Raw genomic sequence first — 15,951 nt, 5'->3', positions numbered from 1 at the left:
CCCTGTAAGAAGGCCTTAGGGCATGTTCGATTGGTAGGATCGGGATCCCGATCCACCGGATCCACTGGATTCGCACCCTTTCGATTGGTCGAATCCGGATCCGGATCCTTCGGATTTGGATCCGGTCAACCCACCTCGGGGAGCAGGGTTGACCGGATCCAACGGATCCAAATGTGACCTTTGTGCGTATATGGCGGGTAAAAATCATTTTTGTACACATTGTGGTACGCACACGTGGATGGAGATAGAGCTTGTTGACTTTTTGTACGACGCACGCGATGAGTACGACATTCACCCTTTTGGGTGCCTTGTGAGCGCCATTTTCAACATGGCAACAGTCAAGGTCCAAGATAAAGTGTTCAGTTGAATCTGAAGGATCCGAGGGATCTGAGATCTGGATCCCGATCCCGATCCTTACCAATCGAACATGCCCTTAGCCTAGGCCTGTGGGGATTGCCCTATCAAAAATTTGATATAAATAATAATAATAATAGAGTGGAGGTCACTTTTGTTCAAGGAGTCGTAAAAAAATGGCATGGTACTCGTACTCGTACACGATACGCTCGTACATGTACTACTACTAGTACTAGATCTACGATCGTGCGTCGTACAGCCGGCTAGCCTCCCTCGCGCTCGATATCCCGCGCTAGGGCCGCGATCCCGCAGCCTGATCCCTGTGCGCGCGCCGCGTACATGCGCGGTACTACATGTGGCATAAAATGGCCAAGATGGCTTGCGCTGACAGACACCTAGTACCTGCCGGGCCCTGGACACTGGACTGGAGTCGAGACAGGCAGCAAAGATGCATGTCATCAAGGATCAAGCCAGTTCAAGCGTCTCGCTTTCTTTGGCTCGTCACGAATCCGGTGCTGCAGCCAGGATGGTGGACGATGCTTCTTTGTCCTTGGGAATGCTGTTCCTTCATGGCGCAGGGTAGATGCTTCAATGGTGTTCTGTAATTTTTCAATTTTGCTGCTGGTCAGCATATGTTTGTAAGTGATGTCGCATTTGATGTCTTCCATTTTTCTTTTGTCCTGAATCCCTGTCATTTTTTACTTTCGTGTTGGTGATGTAGGTATGGCGGAGGCCACGTGGTGGGCATAAATGTAAGTATTCTCTTATCTCATGCACTGTTCTTTTGTGATCTTCCTCGAATCAATAGTGAAGTGCACATAACCTAATGCATTGGGGTGGCTTTTCGCCTTTTGATCCATTGGAGGAGAATGGCAGTATTCGCTTGTATTTGAATTATTAATTTTGCACGCTTTCTGTTGACCCTGTAAGGCTGTAGCGATTATTGCATTTAATACAGTAAATTAGGTGTGCCATTTCCAAGTGTGGTAGAATTCCCCAGCACTCTGTCTCGCGTTGCTGCTGCTGCTGCGGATGAAGATGGATTTGCCCAAACCAGCTAGGGCGTGTTCAGTTATTATGTAACAAAATGGCGGTTGTAATTCGGATTTTCTTTCGCATTTCACACTCGTAATGATGAGCAATCGTGGTTATCCCAGTTCATCCTTGCTCATAAGCAGCGATGCTTGTAACAATAAATTGTCATCAGTAGGCGGCTAGACGCAGATGCCCATATACGAATGCTTAGTATTGGACGTCAGTTACGGTTAGGAAGTCAGTTGGGATGTAAAGAAGTTTTTTTGTGGACACGCGTTCAATTCCGATGCATGTCATCACAAGCCTCTCTCCCATTGATTCATGATTCATGGTAGCCGCCACAAAATTCTTTGCTATGAGAGTGGTTTCATAGCTGCACACTCTGGTTTATGTGCTCTCGCTATCATTTTTTTCTCACAGTTGGCTGTGAATTTGTGTTCTGTGTTCTGTAGACTGATGATGAGCGACATTCGGTGAATACTGTTGAATCCGCTACTTCGACAGTTGCCGGAGAATTCCATCACCCTGCGGCTAGCGATAGTCCTCACATGTGAGTATTATATCCTTGAGAGTACTCTCTTACTCTTATCTTTCCGTTTGTTTACTAGTATATACATGTAAAGTACTTCTCTCTCTCTATCTCTCTCTCGCTCTCTAGCTCTATCTTTCGCTCTCTATCTTCCTCCTTCGCCCTCTTCCTCGTCTTGTCCCTCTCTTCTACAGTTTAACCCCTGCGTGGCTACAATTTAGAACTACATTTTATTGAAATTGAACACCTAGGGTGTTGGAGCAAATTTGTCTACATTATATGTATTCCCTTTTTTGCAGAGACAATGATGAGATTCGATATCAAATCCCGAAGCCGATTGCACCCACACCCACTCCAACAGTGCAGCCACTACGGCCTCCTCCGGATTACAGCAGTGCCGACCATACAGGACTTGGTGAAGTCGATCAGGACCATCAGGTGGTTGACGAAGTCGATCAGCCGGCTGTCGAGGAGCACCAATATTCTGACTCTGCACATCACCCAGACTCCACGTGTCCCAAATTAAATGAAAATAATAAATCTGATCTTGAACCACCACCAGCGCCACCAGAGCCCGTTGACATCGAGCACGACAGCCCCGAACCAGCAGCTGTTGTCAATCCGGATGCAGCGAATGACTCATCATCTGAAATTACACCGGATTCACCAATAGCTGATCCAGAACCATCTGAGCTGGCCATAGTTGTGGGTATGGGAGATGGCGCAGATGAACAGGGAGAGAATCAAACAGTAGATGTGCACCAAGATCCCACATCTGCTTCAGAGGATGAGCTGCTGTCGTTCGAGGAATGGAAGCGGAAAAAAGAAGAAGACATTGCCAAGAATGGTCAAGGTGTGTAATGTATAACTCGCTCAGTTGCTTGCTTTTTTGTGTTTGTGTATACTATAAGCTGGCCGTGTTTACTAAAAAATCCATTCTGGTAATGCCATTTTCCTTGTACCTGCTGTGTTGTGTTATGGAATGCAGTGCGGTAAAGGTACAGTAGTTCATGTGATTATGTAGCCCCATGATTGTCCTCTGCACTTTGTTGTTATTCTGTAGTTCTTAACCTTGCCTTTTCTGTTATTGCTTCGCAGATGATAGCCCATCCACCCCATCCGACTCATCCAGTGAGAAGATATCTGCCAATGACAAGTCGGCCAAGCTGGTCAGCACACAGCAGAACTTTGCGAATGTTGATTGTGGCGCCAAAGTTGTCAGTGCTAATCCCGAGGCGCAGGTGAGCCGCGTGTTGCTCTTGTGTTTTCTGCATTGGTTTCATCTGCTGTACACCGAATAGTGTTTGCCTCCTATTATCCCTGTGACAGTGTCCACACTCCAAAAAGGGGTGTAATGGGTCTGCAATCACTTGGTTCAGGAGGCTACAGTACGTTGCTAATCCTTGATACATGTTTACTCTGTCCTTGGCGTGGCTGTGTGAGTATCGAGGTTTAGTACATACCCGTTACGGGCTTTCCATTTAGACTTGATTCACACATAGGTACTTTATTCACTGTTGGCCAACATATTCGTGCTTTTACCCTCACTCTATTCTCTTGTTGTGTTCTTTTTTTTGCACTCATCATTGTGTCCATTGCTATCCTCCCGTGGTCTTGCAGAACTGGAAAGCCATACTGGACACCAATCGTGATGTGTATCTTCTGAATCCTTGCAGTGCCAGAATCTGGTGAGTACATGTCACTGTACTGGCTGGCATTTGTGATCATGATTTTCAATCCATGCCTCCTATTATCCCTGTGACAGTGTCCACATTCCAAAAAGGGGTGTAATGGGTCTGCAATCACTTGGTTCAGGAGGCTACAGTAGTTGGTGTTTTGATGAATATCCGTTGTCTCCTTGGCGTGGTTCAATGGTCATTGAAATACTGCACATGCCTATTGCACGTAAATTGCATTTTTCTTCACTCATTTTGACATTTAGATTACCATATTTTGGAAGTGTACTTGTGAAAGCACATTAGTTAGCACTGAAGTTCTGATTATGTGTATCTGTATTGTGGATTGTGTTTCCAGGTTTGTTGTGGAACTCTGTGATGATGTCCTTCTTCAATCAGTTGAAATGGCCAACTTTGAAATGTTTTCCTCCTCACCCAAACGGTTCACCATCAGCACCACAAACAGGTACTGAGTTGATTTCAGCGGCCTTTTACTGACATGTATGTGCTTGGTCATATTTTATCTGCCTCCTATTATCCCTGTGACAGTGTCCACACTCCAAAAAGGAGTGTAATGGGTCTGCAATCACTTGGTTCAGGAGGCTACAGTAGATTTTCTGTGTACTGGTGGGCTATACACTGCTGCCTTGGCGTGGTTCAGTGTCTGCTGGTCACAGTACAGAGTTGTGCGTATGGTGGTTAGCTAAGATTGTGTTAGTTTTGATTATAGTTTCATGTTAATTTAAATTACTGTATCGAAGGCATGCTGAATATACTCTTCCACTGTGTGTGCTTTGTTTACCCGCAACTTCAGGTTTCCAAGTCGCGACTGGGCCACTCTTGGGGAATTTGAGGCAAAGTGAGTAGTAGCCAGGGATCATGTGATGCGCATGTCCTGTGTCGTAAGGGCTGATGAAACTCTTTGTTATATCCATCTTTCGGGGCTGATAGCCGTGATGATAATCGACAAGCTGACCTGCGTTTGCTTCCAAAAGACCTGCTTTCCTTGTGATGCTTTGCTAAACATGCTTTGTTTTGTGGCTTTTTTGTGTTACCAGTGATACCCGGGATATTCAAGTCTTCGAGTTGCCCAAGCACGTCTATGCCAAGTACCTCAAAGTATGTACTTGATTCTTTTTCCGATTCGTTTATGAAACTGCATTCTGTGTTCTGCCTCCTATTATCCCTGTGACAGTGTCCACACTCCAAAAAGGAGTGTAATGGGTCTGCAATCACTTGGTTCAGGAGGCTACAGTAGATTTTCTGTGTATTGGCGGGCTATACACTGCTGCCTTGGCGTGGTTCAGTGTCTGCTGGTCACAGTACAGAGTAATTAATATTATCGAGTGTTTATTTTGTGTTTCTTCGTGGTCATCTGGCTGCAATTGTGTTGTTTTTCTCGCACTGCTCCCATAAATGCCCATTCTATTTCTTTGCGTGTACCTGCAGATTGAAGTATTATCCCATCATGGTGTGGAGCACTACTGTCCAATCAGCTCAATGCGTGTCATGGCAACCAGCATGGTGCAAGAATACGAGCTTGTCGAGGAGATTGAAAAAGAGCCAGGTAAGAGACTGCCCGTCTTCGTATCTACCCAGTTGTCTTGTCATTCTAAACATTTCATTATGTTTAGCTTTCATTGCCTCCTATTATCCCTGTGACAGTGTCCACACTCCAAAAAGGAGTGTAATGGGTCTGCAATCACTTGGTTCAGGAGGCTACAGTAGTTGGTGTTTTGATGAATATCCGTTGTCTCCTTGGCGTGGTTCAATGGTCATCGGAACACCGCACATGCTAAGAATGCTCTCATGCACACGTACCATCTCTGTCTGTCCAGTTTCAGTTTTCTTCTATGTAGTTTCTCCCCTTTTGGGGTACAGTACACACTGTTTCGCAGGTGTCTGTGTATCAATCGTATCAGACTTGTGTCTTTGCGTGCCGTGTTTTTGTTTTGTTAATGTTTCTAGCATCTCTCACCGATGAGGTCCTGACGGATGATTCTCAGCTACAGGAAGCCGAGGTTGATATTGTTCATCGGGCAAAACGTTAGTCCTCTGAATGTCTTTTTCTTTTTCGTTTTGTTTGCTTTTGGTGATGCCACCGCTGCTGCCTGTTGTGATTCTGAGGAATGACGAAACCTGTAGTTTATATCCATCTTTCGGGGCTGATATCCATGATGATACAACCTCTGACAACTGACCTCAGTACATTGTCTGGTTTCTCTTTCTTGGCAAGTTTGTTCTCTCCTGACGACTTCATGCACTTGTGTCTACCCATTATTCTCTATGCAGATGCTGTTTTGAACATGCTATCAAGCTTCTTGCCCGATGCTGGCAATGAGACCGAAGGGGAGAAGACAGGAAGTGAGAACGACACGGAAAATTCAACCGAGCCGGTGGTCTCCCTTCCACCTAATCTAGAGACCGTGACAGTTACTGACTCCGAGGACGTGGCTCTCAAGCCTCAGACCTCTTCAGATCAAGACGGACCAGGACCAGCACCGACTGATATACCAACTGAAGCACCTGCAGCAACGACCTCGAATTCGCCCCAGCCGTACGTTGCTTTCCATTGTTGACCATTCTACACTTTTAGTCCTAGCCAAAGGAATTCATTGAAGGTCGAGATTTCAATTCTCTTTGTACACTATTGGCATGTTTTGGTACATGTTTTTCTCTTGACCAATGTGGTGTCCGTTTGCCTCCTATTATCCCTGTGACAGTGTCCACACTCCAAAAAGGAGTGTAATGGGTCTGCAATCACTTGGTTCAGGAGGCTATAGTAGTTGGTGTTTTGATGAACGTCCATTGTTTCCTTGGCGTGGTTCAATGGTCATCGGAACACTGCACATGCTTGATTTGCTTATTGCATTGTATATTGTCATGCTAACATTGCCGTTGGATATTGATAGCCAACAGATGATCCAAACGCACCTTTGTGTGTGCATGTTCATGCACCTCCTCAAAGCACTGTTATTTATGTTATTTTGCGCTGTTGGTTTTGTTTGCAGGGATGTGCCTGCTGTCCAGACCACTTCAATGAATGAGATCATTGCTCCGACTGCCAGCACTCCAACGCCTACAAGGTATGTCCTGTGTCCAGGTCATTGCTTTTGTGTTCCCATTTGCTCTCTTGCTGTTTGAAAGCCATTCCATGTTGTTCCATGATGTTTCTATTGTGTCATGCTTATGTTGGTGCTTGTGATGTCTGTTTTGTCATGCTTCTGCAGTGTCCAGCCAGACCTCATCAGCAGTGTTTCTTTGCATTCCACCGTGGCTGTGGATACGAGTGATACAGCAACGCAATCGTCTAGTCAGCTTGCTACTGTCACTGCCAATGAGCTGCCAGTATCGGTCACCCCATCACCTGCTTTGTCACCGCCGACCGTTGCCTCTGACTCCGAGATAGCGCTGACAGTGTCCACTGCACACTCTGATACGTCAATGTGTGAACCCACCAGCCCAGCCAGTAATCAGATTGATAGCGCTGGCACTGACACCGTGTTGTCCACGCCGGTCATCTCCAGTCTTGATGTTCACCCTGTGGTGGATTCAGTCCCTATTTCGGAAGATGCTGCTGTATCAACAACCGTCCAGGAATCAGCTACCGGTACTCCTGCTGTACATGTTCCTGTCTTGCCTTCTTCTGTGCTTGCTGATGATGTACCAGTGTCGGCGACAGTGGCTGATTCCAGCAGCACGCAAACCGTAGCTGCTGCCAATGATACAGACATGGACTTGGCAGGCAAGGCGAATATCTCAGAATCTAGTGTTGAAACCAGCAACACTACAGACTTGCCAGCATCCAATGATTCACTGCCCGCTATTGGCAACGGCTCGAATAAATCCATGGACGATGCTTCCCAGAGCCATTCAACGCCGCCAAAGGAGTCCGTTTTCATTCGTCTGAACAACCGCATCAAATCTCTGGACAGCAGGCTGGATGCCAATGTTACCCTCATTCAGCATTATTTGGATGAGCTCAGTGCAAGGTGTGTATTACTATTCATCAGTACAATTGTGCTTCATTGTGTGTGTTCCTTGTGACTGTTTTCTCAACGACACTCCTCGTCTACCGCTACAATACTTGTGCCGTACTTGTGTGTACATGTATCTTTGCCTCTCCCCTTCTCTCCAGTTTCAATCGTTTCAAGAAGAACATGAGCGAGGTAATGCGCCACAATGATGCGCATCTACAACGTCTAAACGAGTCACTGATATTTACTCAGCAGGAGGTGAGCTTTTCGATGGCTTTGGACGCATTGCCTATGAGCCTGTGCTCAATACATTCATATTCTTTGTCAGTCTTGTATCTGAGCTCCGAGGAATGACGAAACCTGTAGTTTATATCCATCTTTCGGGGCTGATATCCATGATGATACAACCTCTGACAACTGACCTCATGAGCGACATCAGCATTTTTCTCAGGTTGTTTTCACATATTGTTGCCACTTTTACTGTGTATGCCTGTTGTCACATATGTTTCCTTCATACGTGTGTGTGTGCGTGTCCTATGATTTGGTATACTTTAGCTTGTACAAGCGGTGACGGCCAACCGAAATGTTGAAAGCAACGTTGCCAACCTGACGACAACTGTTTTAGCTCTGACGGAAGAGTTGCTGCACCTTCATGACCAGGTATGTCGTGAATGCTGTTTTGTACTGTCTAGCTGATAGCACGGGCAGTACCTCTTGTCTGAGGAATGACGAAACCTGTAGTTTATATCCATCTTTCGGGGCTGATATCCATGATGATACAACCTCTGACAACTGACCTCAGCATCTGCTCCTTTCTAGTGATGTGTGTACTCTGATCCTGTTTGGCCCTGCTGATAGTCGTGTCTGTTTGCCTTGCCCTCTCTGTAGACGCTCTCTCATCTGTCAACGTTTGTGGCGGCGAGTGTTACCATTATTGGTCTTCTTGTTCTCGCCTTCCTTGCTGTCGTTGGCCATCGGTTGGCTGTGGCCTGTGACCGGCAGCAGAAGACAATGGATCTAATGATCAAGGCCATCAGGCAGACTGGGTACGCAGTCCCCATGGCCGAACATCCTCTATCTAATGGTGGAGTGAGGAAACCCCTGTCTACTGACTCATCTCCTACTGGTGAGTTGCTGGGTAGTGGTGTTTTGTGTGTGTGCAGGCGACGTACATTTGAGGTATGACGAAACATTTCTTTTATCCATCTTTCGGGGCTGAGTACTCTGATGATAGCTTTAAGTCTGACCTCTAGTATGCCGCAGTAATCTTTTTAAGCGTCTCTTCTACTTCTAATGATAGTTTATTGTTGTTGCTATTGCTTGCAACTGTTGTGTGTGTGTGTGTGTTCTAGCTGAGAAAGGCAGAGCATTCAGGCCTGTGGCATCATATCCTGACTTGCCTTCAGCGGCCGCCGCTGCTGCTGCGTCTGATGAGCTAGACAGCGGCAATGTAAGTTCTCCTCTCCTCTTCATAATACCTCTAGTGGAGTGTCCATTGCGTTGTGCAGCTACTTGATTGGGTGCTCATAACCCCAAAAGTGTGTAGCAGTGTGCTCTTTTGCCATGCATTGTTGCATGGATAGTTTCATGTTGCAGAGCATGGTTGAATTTGTTTAGGTTATGCTGACAAACAGTTTCGAAAGTGATCACCAAAGAGTTAGCCAAAACAGCGCCTCCAACCCTCTATATTGCTGACATGGCCTTCCTTGGCAGACCCGCAGTTTGCAAACTTGTTTGTTACTCCTTATTCAGGCGGCCTTGTGTAGCTGTTTCGACGGTTGGTCTCATTTGCGGCGTCTTGGGGGACATCTGCACTTGGCAGTATTGATAGCTCCGTTCTATCATATTGGATGATTGTACCGTAAAGTACCGTTGATCCGCCCCCACGCCATGTCGCTTCCCAGCTGGATTTTCGACAGGGGACGGGAATTAGATCAAGGCTATCAACAACAACGTAGAAGATCAGACTCGATGTGCTGGAGTCATGCACTGGCACGTATTGTGTACAGCAGTGCATGCGTCAGTTCAACATCGTATTTCGTGATATACACCGAAGTCGCTTCTCAGACAGAAAGTGGACAGGGGGCGGATCAACGGTACTTACGGTACTGGTGGACTCCAGCCAAACCCATGGATGAGCTTTCATCTAAGTTCTTTTTTTTCTCTCTCCTTCTGTGCAGTGGATCGCGGTGACGGCAAAGTCGCGCAGCACTTTCCCCAGATCATCTTCTAATCCGCACCATGCAGCTCTTACTCGGCATAACAGCTCGCCTCTCACCACGGCCAGCTCACGGAGCCGTCAAGGCAAGCGCACCTCGCCTAAGCTTTGAGTTATCTATTACCTATTAGCACTGCTCACGGTCTTATATCTCGACTACACATCCTTGCGAAGCGTCTATTTTTAAGCAAATTATCCGTTCACCATTCGCTTGAGATCGGCTTGATATTTGTATATTATTATTATGATTATTGCAGCAGTTGACTACCTTGACACACTTTTGGTTATACTTCCAATCTCATACTTGTCCTAGCACCGTCTACCTTGACACACTTTTGGTTATACTTCCAATCTCATAATTGTCCTAGCACCGTCTACACGGGGAAGTACCCCTTGCTACGAGCAGTCTAGAACATCGCACAATTTTTTTCACACAAAAACCATATTAAACTGCACTTATTTCACTGTTCCAATCAGCTTTTTACCAGTTTTTATAGCTCTTTTCAATCTCATCTAGGCCCTTCGTTTTCTACTTCGTTTTTAAATATTAGGTTTTCTTCGTCTTATCTCAAATCCAGCAGCTCAGCGTTGCATTTTTTCCCTTGATTTTCGTCTCAGTTGAGGTCGGTCCACCGTAATCTGTGTAGTCAGCTGCTGTGTGTTTGATTGTTTGAGCATAGGCATTCTCTCATGAACAGATCTGAATGGTCCACTTGTAACACCAAGACTACATAACCAAGAGTGCAACTGCCTGCACAACCTCTATTAGGGATCTCAGCGCGTGCAGTGCGCAGGGTGTTTGCGCATACATTGCGTCATCGAGTTTTGAGTGCAGCTCGCGGACACAGCAGAAAAATGGCGACGGTCGATTTTCGACACTAGGGCCCGCGGTGGACACTAGCGGAATCGTCATCTTCATCGTCGTTCGAACATACTTTGTAATTCCCGCCGAAGGACAGCGTGGCCAAGGCGATATTGCCCCGGTTGATTTTCCTATAATTTTCCATGCGGCAAGAACCCACTTCAGAGAGGATTCAGTCAAAAATTCAGACGTTTTCTCCGGTTAGATTGTCCTAACTTCGATTTTCAGTGCATCAGCCATCGCGAACATCGCCGCCATTATCACTCGGAGAGAAGACATCGCGCTCAGTAGAAGAGGTGTTCACGCTGCGTCCAAGAGTGAAAGATTGTGCTCTTTGACCCTCCATAGTTCCTCTGAGAGAGTGTCTGGGAGATAGGTAGCTTGGAGATGGCCGTAGAACGTGCTTTCCTGGACGCAATATTCAGCCATTTCTACTGTCTTCTTCAACTTGATTTATTTCGAAAAAAATGTTCTTTTCCACGATTTCTGCACTAGACGCGTTTGGGATCGAAAATCTCACCTGCGCAGACTGGCTGCGCAGTTCACGCGCTGAGATCTAGGCCTCCGCGGAATATGCTCGTATTTTTACCGATAATTCCTTTGAGCATTGCTCAAAATTACGTCCGATAATTCCCGTAATTCTACCAATAATTCTCACAATAATGCTTTTTTTCTTCCCTTTTTGCAGATACCGTACCGCTTACGGTTTTTTTGCCACTTGTACGGGCAAAAAAATCACGGTTCGCGTGAAACTCGGCTGGAAGCTTTTTTTTCTTTCTCTTTTGAAATACCGGGCGATCAACTCATTAACCCTTTCAGTGCCAAGGGGGTCAGAAAAATTCAAATTTTTCTGAGTTGAGCTGAACTCAAATTTTTCATAGCTCAGCTGTATATCCACGGATCTTTACAAACGATGGCTCTCTGGAAAGATATCATGGCCAGGCAGACAGCTGTGAAGAGAATATGCAGCGAAAATAGTCTTCCTCGCGAGGGCGCCTGAGCGAAGTCCGTTTTCTGCATTTTCGTAGCATCCGCACTTTCTCACGCGCGCGATCGATCGCAGTGCAGTCAACTTTCAACGCACGGAATTCGGACAAAGTTGGCCTGAAAGCCGCTGAAAATCTCGATGTTTTGATACCCAATACGCATGGGTTGCCGCGAAAGAAATAGAGAAACCCGCGATGCGCATACGTCATGTTTTCTACGGGCGACAATTGTTTGTCCGAGCGCGCGCGCTTCAAGCTTCGCCCTGGCGATATCTATCCTCACGGACACAAAACGATGTGATGAGTCGATAGCCAAGGTCTTCCTGAACACGTAGAGTGGTCGTTTGTAACTCTTCTGTGTGTAGAAGTGGAGATACGAATTTATTTGTACACACATACTCATGTTGGGCGACTAAAGTCGCCCGTGGCACTGAGAGGGTTAAGGATCACAAGCTTTTTGGTACAAATCAGGGTGTTAAAATGGAAAAAAATTGAAAAAAGGGGGGCATTGCTCAAATTTTACCGATTATTCCACAAAAATTGCCAATAATTCCCGTTTTAAAAATCACACCGATAATTCCCGAAATTATGCCGGCATATTCCGCGGAGGCCTACTGAGATCCCTACCTCTATGCTGTGCTGCGACGGCAGAACTTCACATCACGTGACATGGTTCAAAAGGTTATGCTGGCAAACAGTGCACAGTCCGTGCGCCAAGGGGTACTCAAGGGCTGATTTTATTTGCAACCGCGGGAAACGAAGTCACCAAGACGCCTTCATTTGAGGCTTTTGGAATTGGAGAATTTATTGAATTTAGGTATGGCTCTCGTCCCTTCTAGAGAACTAACCAAGACCCTGTGGGGGCAGAAGGAGACTTCTTTGGCTCCGTGAATACACTAGCTATGCGGTGGTCTAGTTAGTTTGAGTGTGTGGTTCGTATTCAAAGTGTTCCAAGCCGCAGTTCACTCGAAGGTCATCGTGGATACGTCTGCACTTGAAAATCAAGGCTGGAAAGGACTGCCTGGTGTGTCCGAACGGTATGTTTTGCACTGAAGGCATTTTTTGTATGAATTGTTGAAAGTGTCTACTTGTTCGAAATGCAAAAGACATCGTCGTAGATCCTTGGCCCACAACACCCCACTAAATAAACTATGACCTGTCGTGAAATTATGTGAAATTGATCAACACAATCATACACAAATTATCCTATGGCAAAGTACTGCAAATGCAAATAATAGCATCCCTTTACCTAGGTCATGTTTGTAGGGCCTTATGCCACATCTTTGCATGATTTCCTCATGCAAATCGTGTGCCTAGCTTCGAAAACACATTGCGCTAAGTGCCGAATATATACCTGTGAATCAGAACAACAGCACTCACTATTGCTTTCATGAGTGGTAATGGTCAGCTGAAAGGAAACTTCTATCCATCAACTCACAAGTAAAGTAATGACTAATCTCCTTGCTGCGCATGTGGTTCCTTCGTATTTACATGTACCGTAAAGTACCGCCAGAGCGCCCCACCATCTCGTCCTTTCGGGGTCGTATTGTGGGGGTGGTCTCCGGTCTGTAGGTTATACGACACGAACTTTGTACACATATTGCACGTTCTGCAGACAATCTGTGCCTTCGAGCGGACACGAGCTCCACACAAAAACCTGCTTAGTGTGACCTTAGTACACTAAGTTGCTCACACCGTACGAACTTCGTTGCACTCTGCCACACGATTTTCCTTTCCCTGGCTGTATTATATAAATCTGTCGCAGCAAAACCAAGGTGGGGCGCTCTCGCGGTACTTTAAGGTATGTGCGCCTCTCTGTGTTCGGTGAATGATTTTGAATATTTGCGCACGACTTCAGGATAGTGCACATTGTATGCATGTACCTGCATATGTAATCCTTTCATGATTTAAAAATTAGGAGAGCCGTGCTTCTCATCACCGTGGACAAGTAAATGTCGGCCAATTACGTAGCGTTTGGAGATTTGCACAAGTACAGTTGCGTGTCGATTATGCGGCAACCGCGGAATAAAATGAATATTCTGGACGACTGAGGCTACGAAGCCATCTTGTGTTAACTTAACAGATAAAAAAGACAGTACTTCGAAGTACCTGTATTTATCACTAGTATTACCCTGAGACAGTCGTGCTCATCTCTAGAGACTGGCTTGTATTTAACTCTACGTAATGGCAACTTTCATGATGCTGACTGTCTACATTTACTTGAAGTAGGACTATAAATACTAAATATAAGGTCTATAAGCTGTCAGTGCGGTGCTGTTGGATACCCGACATGCCATGTGACTGACCGCCAGATACTAGTAAACGACATGCGATTGTACCGGTCACAGTGTAGCTGGGTTTTCACGACAATTTGAAACTTATACGATTGTGAGAAAAGTTCAGAAACCACACTTACACATACACACACACGCACGCGCGCACACACACACACACATGCGCGCACGCGCGCGTGTGCACACACACACCTGTCCTGTTCTGTTGAGCCACTACCACAACTTAGCACAAGGATCGCATCGGCCCCAAAGGGGCAGTAGAGCGAAAGTGAGAGGTGTTGGCTTCGAGTTCACCTATCTCTACGGTGAACGCAACCTCGATCGAAAGTCATGCCAAACGGATTTATCTACCACACGCGCGCGCGTGCGCGTATACAAAACGGAGGAAGGATTACTTACTCTCCCTGTATGATGTTTCTGTTGTATTCGTGAACAATGTCATTGATGTTTTTCCATGCATGTTTTTGAATATGCGAGCATAACTTCCAACATCAAGCACATTCTTGCTTCTCATCAGCATGTACAAGTTTATGTTGGGCAGTTATGTAGCGTTTGTTTTACCGGCTGCGTTTGTTTTACCGGCTGCGTTTGTTGGTGCTTGCAGGTCATTGGCATGCTGTCTGTTTCACAGAAGCTCGTGTAACAGGTTCACCGTACAGCTATGAATGCAATGTAGCGTGTTGAAGCCACTTCGGTATGACGTGATGCCTAATTTCCTGGTTGTACCAAAATTGCGAGTATGCAAGTGATCGTCAAGCCTGCCCCTGTACAGTAGCCGTCTTGCCTTGTTACGCCTGGTTCTGACCCTGCGTTCTCGTTTACTCCATGCAATGTTACAAGGAATACTGCTCCCTTCTCAAGCAATTCATTGGCAACAAAACGCTCGGCTATGCCCTGTAACTTTGCTGTGCGGTTTGTGCTTTGTCAATGTTGTGTACCAGTTCATGATCTGTGCTTGCTGGTCTGTTTGTTTTCTCTCGCACAATTGAGGCGCTGTAGCACAGTGTACAGTGTCGATCATCCTGCCCAGGCTCTGATTTCACGTACCACAGTACGGTTTCTCTTGTTGCTCACTGTAATGTGCATGATACAAGCTCCTTGGTACTCCATCATCACCTGGTGCTGTTGCTGCCATTGTTGGACCCTGCTGATATCCTTCTCGCAATGCCCGAACGTTGTTCCAACAAATGCACAACTCGCTCTTAGTTGTCACATTCGGTTTGGTCTCGTTCCAGTCTTTCGAATTGAGTGAGTGCGTAAACTTGTATGAAGTGGTGGAGCAAAAGCCGTGTGCCGGCAAACATTCAATGTCCGGGTGTAATGACGCACCAAGGTCCCGGGACTTGCGTCCAATTCCTGAGTGATTTTTGTGTGCCTAGCCTCTAGGTATCATACCATATTTGTTTGGTTCAACCGTTTTGGATGCCCACTGCAATACCATTCACTGTATTATGTGTGTATGTTATCCAAGAAATCTCCCATATTTTTGGGTGGACAAACCTCGCCATAAGTCAGTAACCTGGCATTTTGCACTAACAGAACTCCTAGGATATCAGCGCCGTCTCAGTACCTGGGGACAGTTGTAAAGAAAAAGAAAAAATATCCTTGGCCCACAATGCCCCACTAAATAATCCGAAGGGTGTCGCGAAGACGACAATTTCCTTACCTTTCTTTCGTGGACGAAAAAAGACACTTCGCTTCGTCCGTTGCGCATGAAACGAAACATGAGGGTAGTGTTTATCAATTAGAATAGGTATCATGCACGAAGGAATGGCGAAAAGGTACTATGCTCGAGCGCTGGTCGTCGTCTTGTTTGTCAATTTTGAGTCCCATTGAGAATTTTCTTCTCCAGACCTCTCAAATTTCCCGCGGTTGCAAATAAAAGTGCAACTTCTAGACGACTTTTTTGAATTTGGCGCACGGACTGGTGCAAAGTGACCACAAGAGAGTTGTACCCAAAGCTGGGCTGCGTACAACCCAGTACTAGCAGTATCTATCATGCACTAGAGTGCACGGGTTC

At 46.1% G+C, this 15,951-nt stretch overlaps 1 protein-coding gene and 1 long non-coding RNA gene across 2 annotated transcripts; both read left to right on the top strand.

Annotated features, from left to right (window-relative positions):
- Positions 1-788: 788 nt before the first annotated feature.
- On the top strand, positions 789-10,508 carry LOC135810133 (SUN domain-containing ossification factor-like). The gene is made up of 19 exons (XM_065323598.1): positions 789-992; positions 1,076-1,106; positions 1,842-1,939; positions 2,218-2,771; positions 3,017-3,159; positions 3,539-3,606; positions 3,953-4,060; positions 4,409-4,453; positions 4,653-4,713; positions 5,044-5,161; positions 5,563-5,640; positions 5,887-6,151; positions 6,606-6,680; positions 6,825-7,586; positions 7,733-7,829; positions 8,127-8,231; positions 8,460-8,697; positions 8,924-9,021; positions 9,752-10,508. Exons 1-19 carry the CDS (start codon positions 946-948, stop codon positions 9,899-9,901), a joined length of 3,141 nt encoding a protein of 1,046 aa, XP_065179670.1. The 5' UTR covers positions 789-945; the 3' UTR covers positions 9,902-10,508.
- Positions 10,509-12,349: 1,841 nt separating this feature from the next.
- LOC135810127 (uncharacterized) lies at positions 12,350-15,239 on the top strand. The gene is made up of 2 exons (XR_010552277.1): positions 12,350-12,674; positions 14,536-15,239. It is a non-coding gene; the product is annotated as an uncharacterized LOC135810127 (long non-coding RNA).
- The last annotated feature ends 712 nt before the right edge of the window (positions 15,240-15,951 follow it).

Source organism: Sycon ciliatum, chromosome 2 (genome assembly GCF_964019385.1).
Source record: "Sycon ciliatum chromosome 2, ocSycCili1.1, whole genome shotgun sequence".
Classification (NCBI taxonomy): Eukaryota; Metazoa; Porifera; class Calcarea; order Leucosolenida; family Sycettidae; genus Sycon; species Sycon ciliatum.
Note: the sequence above shows the minus strand (reverse complement) of the source record. Positions and strands in the feature narration are given on the sequence as shown.

Coding starts and splice junctions, on each gene's coding strand:
- LOC135810133 (XM_065323598.1), top strand. CDS start 946: ATGGTGTTCTGTAATTTTTCAATTTTGCTGCTGGTCAGCATATGTTT. Junction 3,607..3,952: donor CCTTGCAGTGCCAGAATCTG/GTGAGTACATGT, acceptor TTGTGTTTCCAG/GTTTGTTGTGGAACTCTGTG. Junction 9,022..9,751: donor ATGAGCTAGACAGCGGCAAT/GTAAGTTCTCCT, acceptor CCTTCTGTGCAG/TGGATCGCGGTGACGGCAAA.